This window comes from Cetorhinus maximus, chromosome 9 (genome assembly GCF_964194155.1).
Source record: "Cetorhinus maximus chromosome 9, sCetMax3.hap1.1, whole genome shotgun sequence".
NCBI lineage: Eukaryota > Metazoa > Chordata > Chondrichthyes > Lamniformes > Cetorhinidae > Cetorhinus > Cetorhinus maximus.
This window is the reverse complement of record NC_135887.1, coordinates 95,537,848-95,559,608: the sequence shown is the minus strand read 5'-3', so window position 1 is coordinate 95,559,608 and position 21,761 is coordinate 95,537,848. Positions and strand designations below refer to the sequence as shown.

Sequence of the window (21,761 nt, the reverse complement as noted above, 5' to 3'; positions counted from 1 at the left end):
TTTTAAAAGTCAAACCAGGACAGAAATCTTCAATAAAGCCTTCATTGCTCAAGTTATTGGAATCTCTCTGTTTGGGTTATAGCCTTCCAATTTGTACCTATTTTCATTTTTCCACAGGATGTGGGCATCACTGGCTAGGCCAGCATTAATTACCCATCCCTAATTGCTGTTGAGAAGCTGGTAATGAGCTGACTTTTTGAACCACTAGTCTTTTTGCGCAGGTACACCCATAGTGCTGTTAGGATGGGAGTTCCAGGATTTTGACCCAGGAACAGAGATATCATTCTAAGTCAGGCTGGTGTGGGGTTTGGAGGGAAACTTAGATGTGGTGGTGTTCCTCTGCATCTGCTGCCTTTGTCCTTCTAGGTGGTAGAGGTTACGGGTTTGGAAGATGCTGTCGAAGGAGCCTTGGTGAGCTGCTGCAGTGCTTCATGTAGATGATACACACTGCTGCTACTGCGTGGAGTGAATATTGAAGGTGGTGGATGGGGTGCCAATCAAGCTTTGGTCCTGGCTAATGTTGAACTTCTTGAGTGTTTTTGGAGCTTCATGCATCCAGGCAAGTATACAGTGACATAGTGGTATTGTCATTGGACTAGTATTCCAGAGACCCAGGGTAATGCTCTGGGGACCCAGGTTCAAATCCCATGGTAGATGGTGAAATTGAACAAGGGCATTAGGGATGGGCAATAAATGCTGGCGTAGCCAGCATAAAACAAATAATAATAATAAAAGCAGCCCTATCACACTCCTGATTTATGCCTTGGAGATGATGGACAGGTTTTAGGGAGTCAGGAGGTGAGTGACTCGCTATAGAATTCTCAGCCTCTGACACGGTATTTATATGGCTGGTCCAGTTTAGTTTTTTTGGTCAATGGTAACCCCCAGGACGATGATAGTATTTATCCAGAGCAACAGCTTTTACGTCAATCGTATCTACCACCGATCTCCCCACCATAACAAGTTCCGGAACACACTGTCCACAGGTTATTCTTATTCTCCACTCCACCAGTTGGGTATTCTATTTCAGCAACAACTTTCCTGTTCTTTAACTGTCCAAAAGTTGCTTCCCCTTGTCTGCTTTCACCCATTCCTTATTCTCTCCTACTTGTTGCTCACTTTCTTTCTTCCCTTGACAGCATTCCTATACATTGTTCTGTACATGAAGTCCAAAACTAAAACAGTAGGTAATGGGGGAAACTGCCAATTTAATCCTCACCTCACAGGAAATTATTCTTAAAAATTTTTAACCTTCCACTGCTGAAATTGGGGGGAGGGTAGTGGGGGGACATTTCACTGCTTAAATGGTACAAAGACAACTCTTTTTTCCAACATGAATTGATTCAGTTCACATGCCTGCCACATTTGTGGACATTTTATTTTCAAGATCTATAGTTAAGTGGGAAACTTCCATAGCTATGAACTAGTCACAAGGATTAAATTTCTTCATATAAGTTTAGCCTGTGGAGTTATTTTTGAATTGTTTCTGAAAGTACAGTTGGTCATCTTCATTTTCAGATCTGACAAGCTTCAGGTAATGTTCTGGCTTTGAGCTGTACCTGTCAATAAAACTGCATCATTCATCAGCTGCAGATACCACTGCACGAAGACGCTGTCTTTTGGATGAGACAAATTGAGGCCTTATCTGCCTGCTCGAGTGGATGCGAAAGATCCCATGGCACTATTTTGAAGAACAACCCCTCCCAAACAGTGTCCATGCCAATAATTACCACCCACCCCACCCCAGTCAATTTAATGCAAGAAACAGATTATCTGGTCATTATCATTTTGCTGTTTGTGGGAGTTTGCTATGTGCATATTGCCAGTCACGTGTTTCGAGACATCTGGTGGCCGTGAAAATGCTACATAAGTGAACGTCTATTTCTTTTTCACATCTCATGAGGTTCAGGCAGAGATTGAAATATTATTCTACTTTGAAGCATTCATCCACTGAAGGTCAGAGTGCATGGAAAAATGCAAATGAAATAAATTTAGTGATTTTAAAATCCTACTTAATTTTAAGTGAAAATTTGCCATGAAATCTAGATTTTATTGGAGTACAGCATTTTTCACAGTTTGCACAGGATTTCCAGTATTGAAACACCATGTGGAAGCAAGGGGAAAAAAGAGGAGAAAGAGCTGTTTCAACAGGCTTCTCGAAAACCAACTTCCATTTTATACTCCTAAATTATTTACTCCTCAGCATTTGAACCCTTCACAAGAGAACAATTTGCCTAAATCAACTCCATCAGCCCCCTTAATGTAAACTTCAGTTAGGTAACCTCAAAATCTGCACCTTCTCTAACAGAATGATATCTTCCATATAATTAGGCATCCAGAATGGTAAACAGTACTACAGCTGGGGGTAAATTACATTCTACACAGGAGTTCAGCAAAAGTTACTATGTGCACCATTTACATTAGAGTTCAGTTATGTTGCAATGTCAGATAAAGAGTGTGCTTTATCAACACTGCCTCAACTAGCAAATACTCAAAAGTCTGACGAACTGACCATGGTATGCCAAAATAATAATTTGCAGCAATAGGGCAATTTGTAGTGAAGTAATGCTTAGCTTATCCCAATCTGGGTACTATTACTTTACCTGGCTTGTGCATTGGGCTTATTTCCTTGCACTGAATTTATAATCAGCCAAACTGCAAATTACTGATCAAAGCATTAAGGGAGAGCTTTGAGTCATGCCAAGGAAGCATTTGTTTTCTTTCAACTCAGTGCATATCACAGCAACATTCTATTCATCACACACAAAAGACAACAACCTCACCCTAGAACTTTGATAAAATCTAAAACAAGTCTAAATAGGTTCCTTTAAAACAAGACTGAAACAAGAAATAGAATTGAAACACATTTAAAAAATCAAATCAATTTATGATGCCAACAATTATTAAACAAGGAGGAAAACAGGCTTTATAGTTTGATTGAACATGCCCTCAAGTTGAAATGAGCTAGTTCTAAGGAATTACATTTTTGGGCACCCAAGCACTATCTACTCTGTCACAACAAATTGCCTAATCTCAACCTCAAGAGGGTACCACCTATGTTAGAAAATATATGGTATTTCTCTTTCTAACAGAAACCACCATAACCTCTTACATTAAATATCTACATTAAGCAGCCAACAGACACACAGGTGTCTTGCCAACGGCTATACTTACTTATGTATACAAGCAGGTCCAAAGAGATTTACATTGTAAACGTACAAAAAGAGTCTATGGATCTGCATCATTAAGTTCCTCATGTCGTAGAAACCAAAAATGCCACATTGTCATGATTCAAATGCGCCGCTGCAATGGTTCGGATGCTCAAATTGAGAACTGGCCTGTTGTAGACCACGACAGACCACCCAGCATTCACTTGGGCAGTGGCCACATCTACAACATCGCTGGGTCAAACTACCAGCATTCCCTACCTATCAGCACTGTGGGTGTACCTACGCCAATACTGCAGTGGTTCAAGGAGTTAGGCTCACCATCACCTTCTGAAGAGCAAATAAAGATGGGCAATAAATGTTGGCCTTGCCAATGACACCCACATCCCATGAACAAATTAAAAAAGAGCAGGCCAAGACAAAAAAATTACCCTTTAAAAACCCAAGGCCACACTGTGAATCACTTGAAATGGATGATTTAAAAAAAAGGTACCTTTCCCTATTCTGAACTAAGGACCTGGATCAGTGTCCAAAGCTCAGCACATACACAACAATCATATTAGAAGTGTTTAGATCTAGGTAACCTATAAAGAATGGCACCCAAAGCAAGAAAGGAATGGTCAATTAAAATTGGCTCCTGACACTGCAGTAAGAATAGTGCAAGTACGAATTATTTTAGAACACCACTTCCAAGAACTAAAAATTTCAAGCTAGTTTTTGTAGAAAATTCTGATACTAACAGTGCCTACATAATTTCACTTAGGACCCTTACAGCTAGCAGAGACAAACAGGACCTTTGTAGTTGGTCGAGTCAGAAGACTTTCATTTCAAACACACGAGGCTTCCATCACAGATGTCAAAAATGAAAAGGACTGTATTCTAACTCACTGTGCCATTAAGTCTCTTTCCTCCTCTCAGCCTAGTTAAGGAACTTTCTGGTGCATAAAGATAACATTGTGTCTACAGAATTCACAATTCAGAAAGAATTTTAGAATATGGAGCAATATGTCTCAGTCTAAGCCTCAGAGGACAGTTCGGTAAAACAAAAAAAATCATGTATTTAAAAGATTCTAGAGAGCATAACAGGTAGAAGGGGTAAAGAAATAAAAAAAGGATATTTGCCTTCAAACTAAAACAGCTAGATTTTTAAAATACGTGCACACATACACTTCAAACATTAATTTCTGTTTAAATACGGTCTCTTTTGGGAAGCAGACAAAAACACATCTTTAGCCTTTATAGCTGAGCATACACAGCCCATGCTAGATCTTGTAAAACAGATGTAGACAGCCATACATTCCATACACCCACAAATCTCCAGGGAAAGGCAGACTTCGACAAGCATCGCCCTTCCTCCATGGCAGCAAGGAAATACATCAGCAACTTCTAAATATAAAGCATTCATAAAAGCATATCACATTTGGCAATCCATAGCTACAAATTATTTTTACTATTCACCTCTCATCTATACATTTGTAATGATGGTATATTTTTTTCTGTTGGTGAAATGAAGAGCTGAAAAATATTAAGGCTTTCGTGCACAAATTCAGTTAGAAGGTCTACATTTTTTTTTCTTTAAAAAATATCGCATTTGAAAGTGCTGGAATAAATAAATTCTGTTTATGCCATAACAATAAAACAGAAATGGCCATTAGAAAACCATCTCAGAAGAAATGGGACCACAAAACCTGGTCACTGCCTTCTCCCAGCACTTTTGTGAATTTTACTCACATTGTTAGAGAGAAAAATGCTGTAGTTTGCTGTTTTTACACAAAGATTACACCATATTTAATTTTTATTAGCTTCATATTACAATTGAACTGGAGAGATTGAATAAAAATACATCCAGCTCAAATACAGTAAAAATGTATGTTGCCTGGTTGATCAGTTTTCTTTTAATGACATTTAAGACACTTAGAAACAAGAGTTGTCCTTTTAAGTTAAATAAACCATCGAATTAAGTCGAAGTTGTATTACAGCAGCAACAACTTGCATTTTTACAAGCATCTTTTGCACACAAAAAACATTCCAATGCACTTCACAGGAGTGAAAAAGAACAAGCATTGAGGGGGAGGGTTAGGGGAGGTGACCAAAAGCTTGGCCAAGATGGTGTTTTGAAAAGGCTTTTCAAGATGAGGAAGGAAATAAAGAATGCTATCTATGAATTATTTGACAGGTCGCCTGGTGGTACAGAGATGGATGTGAGGTCAAGAGAAGTGCTGCAGAGGTAGAGCTGGATGCCATCACCATTCATATGGAATCTGACCTCGTGACTGTGGGTGATGTCACTATGAGCCAGCATGTAGATTTAAAAAAGGATGGGGCCAATCTCACATTAGGATGAGGCATTTATCATGTGAAAAGAGCAAGGACAAGGAGGTGGAAGGAACTTAGACTCTTCCATGCCCAGCACTGCTTTGTGATAAGCCAAAAGGAGCCTGTGTGAACCATAGTGGAAGCTTACATTCACGTTACTTGAACTGACAACATTTTAGCTAGGCAGAATACTCCAGTACTAAGGTGCTATCTGCATGGTGACCCAAATCAGAACTGAAAATTCAGGCCAATCGTGAAGATAGACATAATGGCAGGATGCTCTGGTTAGCAAATTAACTAATACAAATTTCTGGATTTTCAATGTGAACATATTTGCTTCTCCAATTTTCTTCCCACCTCCTCTTGAAGGTAGCAATCTGGCAGCCCAGCCCTCCAATTACTTGCCAGCCATCTCGTCCTTGCAAGTAAAGTGATGCCAACAAGCTATTAAAATGTGGTTAATCACACCCTGTTCTCCACCACACACTTTCCAACAAAGACCACAGGATGGGAGATCAGGAATGGGAATCTTTACTACACCTTTCCTTCTCTCTCTGGCCCTGTGACACTGGAAGGAATTATAAATCTTCCCACTGTCTCTTTCTCCTCCACTCACCCACTACTTTAGCTGAGAACTACAAACTAACCCACCACAAAAGCTTCATGGTCTGTATGCCTCAGGTGGAGAATTTACTCACTGAGCTTTCAGGGAACCCAAGAATTTAGGACTACAGCAGTGTCTTTCAAATTTACCTTTTAGGCCTTTAAGGCTCAGGTATTTACAACTTTTGGTACTTGGAATACAGAATGGTTCTCATATCAGAAAAGGAGTTTAGTTCAGGACAGTTATACTCACTCTGATTAAAATATGATTAATTCAAATTATATATTTCCCTACATTACAACAGTGACATTACAACAATGATCAAAGTTCTAACGTACTACAGTGACTGTGAAACACAGATTACAAAAGGTGAGATATAAATGCATGTCTCATGCAATGCAATGAATTCATAATTCTGCACACAATTTGAAATTGAAATAAAGCTTACAGTAATGCTGACCATTGCCCATGCATTTTTACCACATACTGTTTTCATATTGCTCTCCACTATTTAAGCTACATGTTCATTAAACGTCACCAAACAGCTAAATAACTGATCAGCAAGAATGGAAGCAAAGAGGAAAGAAGTCAAACAGCCAAGGTTGAACAGTAATCTGTAAAAAAAAAATGTACAAAAACTGTTGTTTTTTTTAAACTAAATACACTTTCATTGGGGTCCTGGGAAAAAAAAGTGTTTAAAGAGAGACTTGTGTGCTGCGCACACCAATTAGCTGGCTTCTAGCTACAGCTCCGATTCAGAACTGTTGGAGGCTAGGAGCCTTTGATTCCCATAGTTAAAAAGAGTCAATCTGGTCCCTGCCTTTAGTTACAATCAGAGAGCAGCCCTCCAACTCCTTCATGTCACAGAGAAATCTTGAGGCTAGGAGTGCCATTAGCAGCACCCAAATATACATGTATCACTTATACCCAATGCAATCATAATATCATAAGATGTAGAAGTAGGCCATTCGGCCCATTGAGTCTGCTCTGCCATTCAATGAGATCATGGTTGATCTGATAATCCTCAACTCCACTTTCCTGCCTTTTCCCCATAACCCTTGATTCCCTTACTGATTAAAAATCTGTCTATCTCCACCTTGAATATACTTAACGACCCAGCTACTACAGCCCTCTGCAGTTAAGAATTCCACAGATTCACTACCCTCTGAGGGGAGAAATTCCTCCTCATCTGTGTTTTAAATGGGCGACCCCTTACTTTGAGATTATGCCCTCTGGTCCTAGACTCTCCCACAAGGGGAAACAACCCCTCAGCATCTACCCTGTCAAGCCCCCTAAGAATCTTATATGTTTCAATGAGATCACCTCTCATTCTTCTAAACTTCAATGATTACAGGCCCAACCTACTCAACCTCTCCTCACAAGAAAATCCCTCCATACCTGGAATCAACCTAGTGAACCTTCTCTGGACTCCTCCAATACCAGTATATCTTTCCTTAGATAAGGGGGCCAAATTGTTCACAGTATTCTAGGTGTGGTCTAACTAGTGCCTTGTATAGTTTTAGCAAGACTTTCCTATTTTTATACAGGGAAATATAAATCAATTTAATCAGGTGCTTAGAAGAACGCTTACATTGAAGGGGTGGCATGGATGGCAGACGCACAGTGCTCCTGCCATTGATGTCCACTTAAACATAAAAACACTGACTTCTGAAAACCAAACAGCATTGGTGACCAAGACGTTCATGGACCTCAGGTGCTGCTGAGTCTACACTAAGGCATTGAACTGGATTCCCTCATTTTTAGCCCTGGAACTCCCAACAGCTCTCAATAAAGATCTTGATAAAGCAATAGAGACTGTTTCCGAGCAGGTGACTGGTGTGTCGTGGTGATATCCTAAAATCTATTGCGAAAACAGTTCTCTTAAAAGTGTCACTGCAACTTGCTGATCTCACTGTCAATAAAGGAAACAAAACACCTCGTACCACATACCGCAGCTTTAAATCAGCAATATATATTTACTTTTAGGAAGGTGGGGGATAGAAAAACACAAAGGAATCTACGATGTTAGTGATAGGGATGGGAACTAATTTGACTGTTCCAATTTCAAATACAGACTAGATTAGGGAACATAGGTTGGGACCTTTGAGAGTGAACAGCAAAATGCATTACATTCTACTGTACAATGTATGTTTGCTAAGTATCTTTTCTTGATACCTATATCAACATTCATTACCTTGATATATCATTTTCCTCAAAAGACAATAAAAGCTAGCCAAGAATAGAAGTTCCAGATAGCTACAGCAATCCTTTCTTCTGAACTGTTAATACTTAAGTTGCCTTGCAACAGCCATACTTTTTCCTTCTCCCTCACTGCCCAAACGTATTTTGTATATTATGAGTGAAAAAATGGCTCGTTCTTTAGCTTTACCTAAGTAACATTGTTTCTGCACAACTGCTCCATTAGCCCTGCATATGTACCGTATAGCTGAAATAAGGCCAATACTGCAAATAGCCCTCAAAATAGTTGAACTTCAAAACAGAACATTCTTATTTTGCATTTTTCTGAACCACTAACAATCAAAATTCAACCAGTATGAATTGCTCTAGTGATTATTAAAATTGAAAAGTATATACCGTATTAAGATCACTGCTCATAGCAACTAACCTGTTGCGTGCGTAATCGTATCTTCATTAAAGTGGGGTACCCAATACTCCTATCAACAATAAAGCTTTAAACTTTCAATAATCTGAATTAAAATTCGGCAGTGAACAAAGCAATCTTACGCAATGATGATCTGAAGCCAGTGCCTTTTGAATGCGTAATGCGAAGGACGGCTACTAAAACTAAACTTGTTACCATAATGCAGTCTAGGCACAAAATGTGACAGAAATTAAAACAAAATCAAAAACGGAGACAATGGATGGGCCGATAAAAGCGGAAAATGAAAAACACATAGAAGTCGTATCGTCATATAGTACCTAAACAAGACGCAATCGAAGCAGAACAGGATGTCCATCGAGCTTGCAGCTGGTCTGTTTACCTCCTCTTGGTCTTCACATGCTGTTCCCAAGATCTGCACTAACTTCCTCCTCGACTGCTCTGCCCAGAGGATCGTACAACCCCCGGTGAATGCAGTGGGGAAGGAAAAGACAGAAACATTTCTCACAAATATACACAAACGGTAAACTTTCTGAAATCGAGGAATCTTTAACCCAACAGTGAATGGAATTGAGCGCAGAGTTCAAACACACATCTGCGTGTTTACCGAGGCTTGCAGTGGATCCAAGGACGAACGGAACAAAATGCAAATCACGACTCGACAACGTTTTTTCCCCAGTTCTTACCTCACTGTTTACTTTTAAAGGCACCAATACAGAGGTCAGGAATATTAACTGTACCTGTGCAATGTGTACGATCCATTCCTCTTCAGCCTCATGTTCGCTGACAGGAGTCTTATGATGAAATCCAGACTGATTTTGTTAAATATATAGATTTAAAAAATCGTTGCTGACGTTATTTTGCAACCTTCTGCAACTCTATTAAAGGAGTGAAAAGGAGCAGCCCTTTGACTACGTTAATTAAATACAAGTGGGAAACAATTACTGGAGACAAACAGCAGATCAAACCCAGAGACTGTCTCTCGGAGGTGATGGCCAAGATTTCCTTTAAATACACCAATAAGCCATGTAAGTTAAAAAAAAACCTTCCAGCCTAATTGTATTGATAGCCTGCCACGACCGTTCACTTGAATGATTATCTCTGCTTGAAATCAACTCCTCCTCTGCCACTGGATCTTACTTGGCCATAAAATAACAGAGCAAATCGCTTCACTGCACTCCCAGGGAAAACGCAAGCAAGATGGATCTTCAGCCCGTCTTCGAGGTTAACAGAACATTTTTGGAACAACGTTCCTATAAACCAGCGACTCTTGATGGAAAAAGAAACACTGAGCGCCGTTGCAACTTCCCAGGCACAGAAATGCCTTGTTTTTTTGCTCTGGGCAGGCTGCCTTGCATAAATCACAGATGCATAGTGTGTCTGATTAGACTGTTCAGTTTTCCTTCCTGTCCACTTAATATCCCCGCAAATAGAGCTGCCCACTTGATTCCTGATTGAAACAAAGAAATTCCCATTGACATTAAATTTCAACAGGGCGGGTAAAGCAATAAAAAGTATTTTAATTTCAAAGACCATCGGATAACTGCACGTGTATTTCTCAGATTGCAAAAAATCATGTAGAAACCAAACTTGCAACTTAATAAAATAAGCAGTTTTATCTTAAACCAGGCAAAAACTTAAGACCCCCCTCATGAAATACAAAGGCCCAAGTCCCCAGGGCCTATAAATAATGACTGCTGCATATGGCCATCTCAAGTTTCATGCCTTTTTCTAACCATAAACTGTATAGAATTAAAAAGGCCTTAATAGTATTGCACAGGCAGCAATTCTTAAACATATAGCCTTGTACTATTAAATAATTTAACTGTTCTACTAAAGCTTTCATTAAATAATACTTAAAGCAACTGACAGTCATTATTTAGACTCATTTGAGATGTTATAATAGATTATTTCTTGGCCTTGTTGAGATCCACTGAAGCCAAGTGTATTTTCCTATCTTTGTTTAAACAAAGTAAAAAATCAAATTCACATAAACAGAACTTATGTTCAAACTTTAAGAATTAATTTTATAACAGAGCTTAATTTTCCAACATTACTTTTTTTCTATAAATTCTTAAGGTTTTCACATCATTCTTCTCTATCTCTACAAAAAAGTTCCCAGACAAAAGGGGAGGGAAAGAAAAATTCTCTGGCTTTATCTTTCCATAAACAGTGCCAGGTGGCGTCAGTCTAGGAGTTTGACTGGCTCGTCAATTTTTCCTCTATTCTTTAAAGAGCACTTCATGCTCATTGGGTACTTTGCCATGTGATGCATCACAGATGTAAATTTTAAATGAATTAATGAAAAGAAAGCATTTAAAAATTGAGCTCGATTCCTGGAGAGAAACTTCCTGGACCACTGTTTAGATAATAGCCAGTTCATAATGTGCATTCTTATGGATCCCATCCATTCCAATATTATTATTTTAACACCTAAGGGGGCCACATACCATTCTAGGAACTCAATTAGGCTAGATGCTTAAAAATTGTAAGGATAGGCATTCCATGCAAGCTAACAACCATCATTGATGGTTTGGTGGCCGAAGTAACCCCCCTTCCCCACACTCTGCTCTATCACACAGGTTTAAAGAGGTTTCTCTGTCTCACGAAGTGAGCTTATGTTGTAGAATTAATAAACTATCTTTATTTTCTATGAGGAAGTGTAGGAATTTGATAGTTCTATGAAAACTCTACTCATCCATGTGCTCTTTGTAAAATCAGGATGTGTTAACCTGATATTGGGTTTCATCTCAAACCGTCTTTTACAAAGAGCTGGCCCACAGATTAAGGGTTCTCAATTATGGCTCACTGATCAGACCATCACTGAACTATGTATAGATGCGACAAAATTTACTTGAGATAACGCAAGGTCCACCTACAATAATGAATGGTGACACTGAATCTGTAAGAATAGCACAAAAAACTAAAATTGTGACAAGGGCCAATCACTGATGGTGTAGCCCCTCTGAGTTATATTAAGTGGATTGTCATTTGACTAAGAATTATGACTATAATGACATCTTTAAATTAAAAATCTGCAGAAACCAGGCCATAAGGTGGTTTTTGTAATTTATTTTCTTCTGAAGACAATAACACCTTGCTGCACACTCATCTATGGGTACCGGATACTCTCCAAAACTCTATCACTATCCAAGGGCATGAGTTCTAATTGATTCTCTCCCTCCTAACCTGGCAGCATTGAGCCAATTATGACACCCCTATTGCCTCCTCAGCTGAGATCAGCAGTTTCCCCTGAGACTACAGACTTTTCTAGTTTGTTTATCTCACTGGATAAATTTACTGAGCCACAGGGAACTGGATGTAAATATCTCACCTACCTTCACCCAATGTCCACATGTGTACATTTCCATAAGGTATTTTAAAAGGTAAATTACTTCTAATTATGAAAGAAAATAGAGAGGGCCTTATGCAAAGATATTGTCAAGAAACATTTTCTGTCCCAAAGAGACATCCTGCAATTGTTTCACTTCTCTCCATTAAAAATATTTTCTTCATGCTGTGTAAATTACAGCCATCAATTCCCTAGCTCTAATGATTTTGATTTTTTGTTTCTATTCCAATCTACAAATACTGGCCTCTTATTTACAAATATCCTACTGCATACATGTGATTTGCTTTGTAACTACGTTTTAAAATGAAATACTCCAATTAAAATACGACGTTTATGCCAGAACACATTAAACAAGAATACATTTGGTCATGTTTTTGGAAAAAGTCTTTGTGATATTTTTTAAACCAGCAGAATAATGAATGTTCGTGCTGTTAGCCTCAGCCTGGATATCTGCTTCCAACTTGTACACGTTCCCTCTGAATAGAAGTTATGCTTAATGGTTTGCTAACACTGTTCATAGTTCAGTGAAACAAGTTTTCCTTTGTATAAAGCTTGTTTGGATTAGTGACTAAATCCCATTTAGAGATACATTAGCTGCTATCAATGTTTGGGAAGCCTGCTAAATTAGAAAAGGTCTGAATGTGAAGCTGAAAGAAGAATTTTATGTGCCAGATAGCTCCACCCAGCAGAAGCACAGTATAAAAGAGCTGCTGCATAAAATTAGGAGCATTACACACATCAAATCTCCATCTGGGTGTAATCCTCACAGGAAGTAAATGGTGAAACAATGTGAGCACAAATGACTCCCAGTAGCTTTTGCTCAGTGCCATATAAAGTAAAAGTAGAGTTCCCACACATCCTTTGTGCATTGATGTGTTCTTAATATACATCATCAGGAATTTCCAGCTTCTAACATATTCTAAGCAAAGTAAATGGAATATAGGGATACAAGGCAGACAAACTGTGACTGATAGTGAGAAAGGGTGCAAGTTCTTTGTTTTACAATCCAGTATAGTGTTTTTATTTGAAAAATTGCAAGAACTTGAATCGCCACCTCCATTTGACACGCATTAGTTATTTACAGGCAGCAACTTCTCATTTAAATTTTGTTTTTAAAATCCTCCCACATCAGTTCTTATTGAGTTTACTTTCATAATGTTCAAGTCTAGTCTTTAGCTGTTGAGCTTTCACATTTGAGTTTTACATCCAAATGCCATTAATAACTACTTGACATTATTACAATCAATATTGTGCTCATATTCTATGAATACAATTTTGCAAAATGTAAAAATAAACTGCAATTTCTTCAAATTACAGCCATGGAACAGTTTTACCAGATAGTATTTTGTTATGATCTCCTTTGAGACTGATAAGTTTGAATTTCTTTTTGAAAGATAAGTTACTCGCTGAAAGAATGACAAATTACATGTTTTAAAGCTTTTACAGTAACAAATGACTAAAAAAGCTCTACTGAATAAACACTATTTTCTTCTTGTAGGCAATTTATACTTTACTAAAGTTCCTCTTTTATATGTATCACCTATCACACTCTCCACGAAATCATAGTCCTTTCGCAACAGTCCACAGTTGCTCCCAGCTTCCAAGGGTTCCCACATCCCCATTTCACCAACTAGTAACTTCAAGTGAGCTCAGTTTTCTCCACCACCAAGCCTGTTCTGATGATTCTTCTTCCTCCTGGCCTGGCCAGATCTCCTGGAATCCTTACAAGGCTGCATGATGCGTCTCTTCGATTAGAGGCTGTCTCACTCCTGCAACCAGCTGTGGCAGCTCGCAAAGTTAAGCAGCTTTTCTTTTGGCTGACCACTCAGAACTCCTGTCTGGCTGAGATTCATTGTTTTGTAAGGAAGCCTGTAATCTGATATCAAAAATGGCTTCTTGTGCCCTCTTCCATATGGCAACGTGAACCACATTAACCTTGTAGCTAGGTAGAAATGCTAATTAGTTATCCTTTGAGAGCCCAACCCTCTTTCATCTCAGATGTAAACAGAGTTTGCAGCACAACTGTTTACACCCAGTACCTTCAACGCTTTTCTGGGACTTTGAGAGACTCAAGAGTCCACCAAGAGACTGCTACCATCATCTCCAAGCATAAATATCTTGCACCTTCTTCCCAGTAAAACAATATAAGCCTTCTCTTGATCTCTAACCATAAACCCACCCAGGCTTAGTTTTAGGCAGACTTCAGAACAGGTCACATGACTCCATTCATTTTACCCTAAATTTAAAGGTACAATCCCAAAACATAATCATCTTATAAATCTTGATTGTAATAGTTTGAACAAGATATTTATTTTGTTAAAGAAAGTTACTTAGCAACCAAATCTCAGCAGTATGGTTTGATGAAAGCAGAAAAGTCCTTCTCCATTTGTGAATTTATACATATAAACAAGGAGTAGGCCATTCAGCCCCTCGAGTCTGCCTCCACCATTTAATAAGATCATGGCTGATCTGATAGCAACCTCTAATCTACATCCTGCCTACCCCTGATAACCTATCACCCCCTTGCTTACCAAGAATCTATCCACCTCTGCCTTAAAAATATTCATAGGCTCTGTTTCCATCACCTTTTCAGGAAGAGAGTTCCAGAGACTCATGACCCTCAGAGAAAAAAATTGCCTTATCTCCATTCGAAAATGGCGACCCTTATTTTTAAACAATGATCCCTAGTTCTAGATTCTCCAACAAGAGGAAACATCCTCTTCACATCCACCCTGTCAAAATCCCTCAGGATCTTATAAGTTTCAATCCAGTCGCCTCTTACTCTTCTGGACTCCAGAAGGTACAAGCCTAGCCTGTTCAACCTTTCCTCATAAGACAACCCACCCATTCCAGGTATTAGTCTGGTAAATCTGCTCTGAACTGCTTCCCATGCATTTACATCCTCTCTTAAATAAGGTGACCAATACTGTACAGAGTACTCCAGATGTGGTCTCACTAGTGCTCTGTATAACTGAAGCACATACGCTCTACTTCTGTATTCAATTTCCCTCACAATAAATGATAATACTCCATTAGCTTTCCTAATTACTGCATACTGGCCTTTTGCGATTCATGCAGTAAGACACCCAGATCCCTCTGCATCTCAAAGCTCTGCAATCTCTCATCATTTAGACAGTATGCTTCTCTTTTATTCTTCCTTCTAAAATGGACAATTTCACATTTTCCCACATTATACTCCATTTGCCAGATCTTTGCCCACCCATTTAACCTACATCCTTTTGTAGCCTTGTGTCCTCTTCACAACTTACTTTCCTATCTATCTTTGTATCAGCAGCAAATTTGGCAACCATCCCATCCATCCCTTCATCCAAGTCATTTATATAAATTGTAAATGGTTGAGGTCCCAGCACTGATCCCTGTGGCACAACACTCATTACATCTTGCCAACCTGAAGAAGACCCATTTATGCCTACTCTCTGCTTCCTGTTAGCCCGCCAATCCTCTATCCCTGCCAATATGTTACCCACTATACCATGAGCTTTTATTTTCCACAATAACCTTTGATGTGGCACTTTATCAGATGCCTTTTGGAAATCCAAGTACAGTACATCCACCGGTTCCCCATTATCCACAGCACATGTTACTTTCTCAAAGAACTCCAATAAATTGGTTAAATATGATTTTCCTTTCACAAAACCATGTGACTCTGCCTGATTACTTTGAGCTTATCCAAGTGCTCTGCTATAGCTTCTTTAATAATAGCTTCTAACATTTTCCCCATGATAGATGTTAAATTAACTGGCCTGTAGTTTCCCGCTTTTTGTCTCCCTCCATTTTTGAATAATGGAGTTACATTTGCTATCTTCCAATCTAATGGGACCTTCCCCGAATCTAGGGAGTTTTGGAAAATTAAAGCCAACGCATCAACTATTTCACTAGCCACTTATTTTAAGATCCTAGGATGAAGTCCATCCGGACCCGTGCACTTGTCAGCTCGCAGCTCCAACAATTTACTCTGGTGATTGTAATTTTCCCGAGTTCCTCACTCCCTTCCATTTCCTGATTTATAGTTGCGAGTGGGATGTTACTTGCATCCTTTGTAGTGAAGATTGATGCAAAATACCTGTTCAATTCATCTGCCATTTCTTTGTTTTCCATTATCAGCTCTCCAGAATCATCTTCTATAGGACCAACGCTCACTTTGTTAACTTGTTTCTTTTTTTTTAGAGTCACAAGTCTTTAAAGCAACAGGTTTCAAAATAGTCCACATAGTAATGACACAAATTGTCCTGAACTTTTATGTAGACTCCTCTCCCTTTACCCCAGAGCAACACAAGTTATTAACCGACGATGTGAGACAATCACCTCATACCACATGACATTAATCAGGGCCAGAGTCATTTCCCTGACTAGTTTATTGGGGTTGGAGAGAAATTTCCCCAGATTGTTTCTCTAAATTGGAATGGATTTATGTCTGTTCACCTCACCCAGAAGATCATAAAGCTGTCAAGTGGGGCTGGAATCCACATATTATGATGCAAGGCATTGCAGTTGTATGGGACAGGCTGGATGGATCAGAGTTGGTTATTGTTCATATGGTAATATAAGAACCTAAGAATATTATAAATAGGAGCAGGAGTGGACCATTCTTCCCCTCAAGCCTGCCCGCCATTCAATAAGATCATGGCTGATCTGCCCCAGGCCTCAACTCCTTTTTCGTGCCAGCTCCTCATACCCCTCAACTCCTTGATATTTCAAAAATCTATCTACCTCCTCTAAATACTTTCAGTGATCTAGCCTCCACAACTCTCTGCGGTAGAGAATTCTAGACATCCACTACCCTCCAAGAGAAGAAATTCCTTCACATCTCAGTTTTAAATGAGCTTCTCCTTATTCTGTAACTATGTCCCCTAGTTTGAGATTCCCCCACTAGTGGAAACATCTTCTCACCATCTACCCTGTCAAGCCCTCTCAGAATCTTATACGTTTCAATAAGATCACCCCCCCATTCTTCTAAGCTCTAATGAATAAAGGCCTAACCTGTTTAGCCGTTCTTAATATGACATTCTTTCTCCTGTAAGAGATTTCCCCAAACATTTTAGTTCCATAGAATGTTAGCAATTGAGGGATTATTCCCTGAGATGCTGAGTTTATGAACAAACAATCTACTATGATTAACCTAACATAGAGCAGGACATAAAAGTTTTTTTTAAAAATAGATGAAAATTGGACACCACCTTAGGGAGGAATTTCTCATGCAGAACAGTAACTAACCTGGTCTTGAATACAATGAAATCAAAATGATCAGATTATTGGGCTGTTCAATTCAAAATTATTATTTTGGCTTTTGTCCTTTAAAATATGCTCATATGAAATCATTCAACAAGAAAGAGAATGCAAAGTGTACATTTGTTGACCTGATTACCACTTGCAGATAATCATATTGTACAAGAGCAGAAACAATCCTCTTTAGCACACAAACTCAAAATAATGTTCTATCAACTTAAAATAACAGTCAAACATGACTGTTAGACAATTCTTTATAAAGCTGATTAGCATAACTCCAACAAAGTTGGTTGCATCAATACCATAGCAACTGGTCCAAAATCATTAGTTATAGAATCATTCAAAATTGGCAGCACTTAGTTTATAGTGCCTGACTGGCATAGTTTGAGGCCAGGAGAGAGCTCCGTGGCCAGTAAATTGTAAATTTTTGAGTACACATGTAGTACTGTGCACACTTTTAGTACATTAAAAAAACTTTTAAATTTTATAAAATGCCCTGGAATCCATGAGCTTTTTAAACCTGGTATCGCACCGCTATGGAGATATATCCCAAGTGATGCTCTCCCCTCCCTTATAATGTAATTTTTGGATTGTAAAAATGTGGAAAAACTAATTTATGGTGACAATAATGGTAGTACAATAGTACCTTTAAATGGCCTAGTGATATCTTCTAATTAGAAAAGAGCTGTGTTAGTATGTTGTCCCAAGATATACTATTGTCCTCTCAAATGTTGCATTAATTATGTTGTTCAAATTCCTTCCGACCATCTTTCCTCCATCTCACAAAATGAACACTGCCCTGGCCAAGATATGAAAGACATTTTTGTGCAGCTGTGACTGTGGTGAGGATCTCTCCTTGCCCTCCTCAATTTTTCTATAATATTCGATATGTTTGTCCTAGTCATTTTCCACTACTGCCTAACTCCTGGAACAGCCTACCTGTTCCGATACAGGCAACACAACTGCTGCAATGGCTTCTCTTTCCACCAACATGCCACCTCTCCAGTTCTCAAGGGCGAATCTTTGACTCTATATTCGACCTGACATGTTGCCCATTGGTGATAATACAGACAGCCACATTGTCATTTTCCACACTTATGTTGATGCTACCTAGTACTATCTCTTGACTCTTCCCTGAACCATGTAATGGTATACATGCTATCAGACTGGTTGTCAAACAGTCAATTTTTTTTTTCAAATGAACATCGGAAAGACTAAAACTATCATCCTCAGTTTCTCTGAGCCCATTAATTTCAATCCCTCGCAACTGACTTTATTCCCCTTCCTAGCCACGTGCAGAGGCAAACCAGATTTTTTGAAGTTTTGGTGTCCCCTTCAACTCAGAATTGACCTTCAAACCCCACATTCTTCCATCTGTCACAGCTTTTACCTCTTCAACATTACTGGCCTCCACCCCTACCTCAGTCCATGTGCAACTGAATCCCTGATTAAGACATCAATTAATTTCTCTAATGTTCTCATTGCTGAACATGCACCCTACTCTCTGCCTTCCATAAATTCTAACTGTTCCAAAACCCAGTCACCTCTATCCTGTCCTAAATTATATTCAACTGCCTCATTGCTCTGTCCTTGCTTATGTACATTGGTTCTTCATCTCTCCATGCATTGAATTTAAAATAGTCATTTTCACCTTCAAATCTCTCCATGTTCTTCCTCCACCTTACATTTACAACTTTTTAAATATAATTTTTCTGAATTTACACTTGAGAAACAGGCCATTCTGCCCAGTGCGTCCACATTTCACATCTCTTCCTCTAATCATATCAACATCCGTCTTATTCCTTTCTTCTCTATTTGCATATCTAACTGCCCTTTAAAGGCATCAACCACTCCTTCTCCAACCTAAGCAAACAAACACAAAGTAATAAAAACAAAAAGCTAAAAGCTACTGCGGATGCTGGAAATCCAAAACAAAAACAGAATTACCTGGAAAAACTCAGCAGGTCTGGCAGCATCGGTGGAGAAGAAAACAGTTGACGATTCGAGTCCTCATGACCCTTCGGCAGAACTGAGTATAGTTGGGAGAGAGGTGAAATATAAGCTGGTCTAAGGTGGGGGGCGGGGGGAGAGAGAAGTTGAGGGTGGGGCGGTTTAGGGATAAGCAAGCAGTGATAGGAGCAGATAATCAAAAGATGTCACAGACAAAAGGATCAAAGGGGTGTTGAAGGTGGTGATATTATCTAAGAAAAGTACCAATTAAGAATGGATGGCAGGATACTCAAGGTACAGCTCTAGTGGGAGTGGGGTGGAAAGACTAACAAAGTTTTACTTTTAGATTTAAAAATAATGGAAATAGGTGGGAAAAGAAGAATCTATATAAATTATTGAAAAAAAAGGGGAGGGGGAAGAAACGGGGTGGGGATGTTAAGATCTAAAGTCGTTGAATTCAATATTCAGCCCGGTAGGCTGTAAGGTGCCTAGTCGGAAGATGAGGTGCTGTTCCTCCGGTTTGCGTTGGGCTTCACTGGAACAATGCAGCAAGCCAAGGACAGACATGTGGGCAAGAGAACAGGGTGGAGTGTTAAAATGGCAAGCGACAGGGAGGTTTGGGTCTTTCTTGCGGACAGACCGCAGGTGTTCTGCAAAGCAGTCGCCCAGTTTGCGTTTGGTCTCTCCAATGTAGAGGAGACCGCATTGGGAGCAACGAATGCAGTAGACTAAGTTAGGGGAAATGCAAGTGAAATGCTGCTTCACTTGAAAGGAGTGTTTGGGCCCTTGGACGGTGAGGAGAGAGGAAGTGAAAGGGCACGTGTTGCATCTTCTGCGTGGGCATGGGGAGGTGCCATAGGTGGGGGTTGAGGAGTAGGGGGTGATGGAGGAGTGGACCAGGGTGTCCCGGAGGGAACGATCCCTATGGAATGCCGCCAGGGGGGGTGAAGGGAAAATGTGTTTGGTGGTGGTATCATGCTGGAGTTGGCGGAAATGGCTGCCCTTTCACTTCCTCTCTCCTCACCGTCCAAGGGCCCAAACACTCCTTTCAAGTGAAGCAGCATTTCACTTGCATTTCCCCTAACTTAGTCTACTGCATTCGTTGCTCCCAATGCGGTCTCCTCTACATTGGAGAGACCAAACGCAAACTGGGCGACCGCTTTGTAGAACACCTGCGGTCTGTCCGCAAGAAAGACCCAAACCTCCCTGTCGCTTGCCATTTTAACACTCCACCCTGTTCTCTTGCCCACATGTCTGTCCTTGGTTTGCTGCATTGTTCCAGTGAAGCCCAACGCAAACTGGAGGAACAGCACCTCATCTTCCGACTAGGCACCTTACAGCCTTCCGGGCTGAATATTGAATTCAACAACTTTAGATCTTAACATCCCCATCCCGGTTCTTCCCCCTCCCCCCTTTTTTTCAATAATTTATATAGATTCTTCTTTTCCCACCTTTTTCCATTATTTTTAAATCTAAAAGTAAAACTTTGTTAGTCTTTCCACCCCACCCCTACTAGAGCTGTACCTTGAGTATCCTGCCATCCATTCTTAATTAGCACTTTTCTTAGATAATATCACCACCTTCAACACCCCTTTGATCCTTTTGTCTGTGACATCTTTTGATTATCTGCTCCTATCACTGCTTGCTTATCCCTAAACCACTCCACCCTCAACTTCTCTCTCCCCCCGCCCCCCATCTTAGACCAGCTTATATTTCACCTCTCTCCTAACTATACTCAGTTCTGCCGAAGGGTCATGAGGACTCGAAACGTCAACTGTTTTCTTCTCCACCGATGCTGCCAGACCTGCTGAGTTTTTCCAGGTAATTCTGTTTTTGAAACACAAAGTAATATCCTATCAACTTAAAACAGCAGTCAAACATGACTGATAGACATTCCTTCGTGAAACTGATTATCAGAACCACAAAGCTGGCTGTATCTATATTGTATTCATACTCTATCCTCTCATTTCTTCACACACTGGTGGCAAAGCCTTCAGTCATGTTGGCCCCCACTCACTGGAGTTACCTCTCTTATCCCTTCAGTCTATCTACTTCTTTCTACATATTGAACAAATTCCTCAAAATACAGCTTCTCGACTAAATTTTCAATGATCCCTCCTAATTACTCCTTGTACCCTTCTCCTTCCATTTGGGCTGCACCTTGACATGCAGAAGTATTACTTCTAGTCAGGACACCCAAGCCAGACAGGGAAGAGCCATAGGTTAAAGAAAATTTGCTAGTTCTTTAGGCAAAGGGTTGTGACTAAGGCTAACAATCTGTCCATGAAAAATGCCTTTCTTTGTGGAAATAATCCAGAAAAGATGAGTCCAATACAGTATTACAAATAAAAACATCTACTGCAAAGGACCATGATGTGCTGGATATAAAGCAAGATGATACTCCAACTGTGCCAAATATCTTGCTCTGGATAGACAACGGTCAAAGAAAGGGATAGCATCATGTGGTACTATTTCCTTTCTGAAAATGACTAATGTTAATCCATT

General features: G+C 39.6%; 1 protein-coding gene across 5 annotated transcripts in view; it reads right to left on the bottom strand.

Annotated features, from left to right (window-relative positions):
• Nucleotides 1-21,761, bottom strand: part of mob2a (MOB kinase activator 2a) — a 226,302-nt gene that overhangs the window by 61,976 nt on the left and 142,565 nt on the right. The window contains exons 1-3 of one of the 5 annotated variants that reach the window (XM_078549136.1): nt 10,765-10,833; nt 9,448-10,157; nt 9,028-9,148 (exon numbers count right to left, since the gene is read on the bottom strand). The exons of 1 other annotated variant lie outside the window; for it this stretch is intronic. In XM_078549136.1, the coding sequence (XP_078405262.1) occupies nt 9,028-9,148; nt 9,448-9,469 (143 nt within the window). In that variant the 5' untranslated portion in view covers nt 9,470-10,157; nt 10,765-10,833. Of the gene's footprint in view, nt 1-4,463; nt 4,484-9,027; nt 9,149-9,447; nt 10,834-21,761 lie in introns of those variants that run through there. 3 more of the 5 variants (XM_078549140.1, XM_078549139.1, XM_078549142.1) reach the window with 3 other exon arrangements.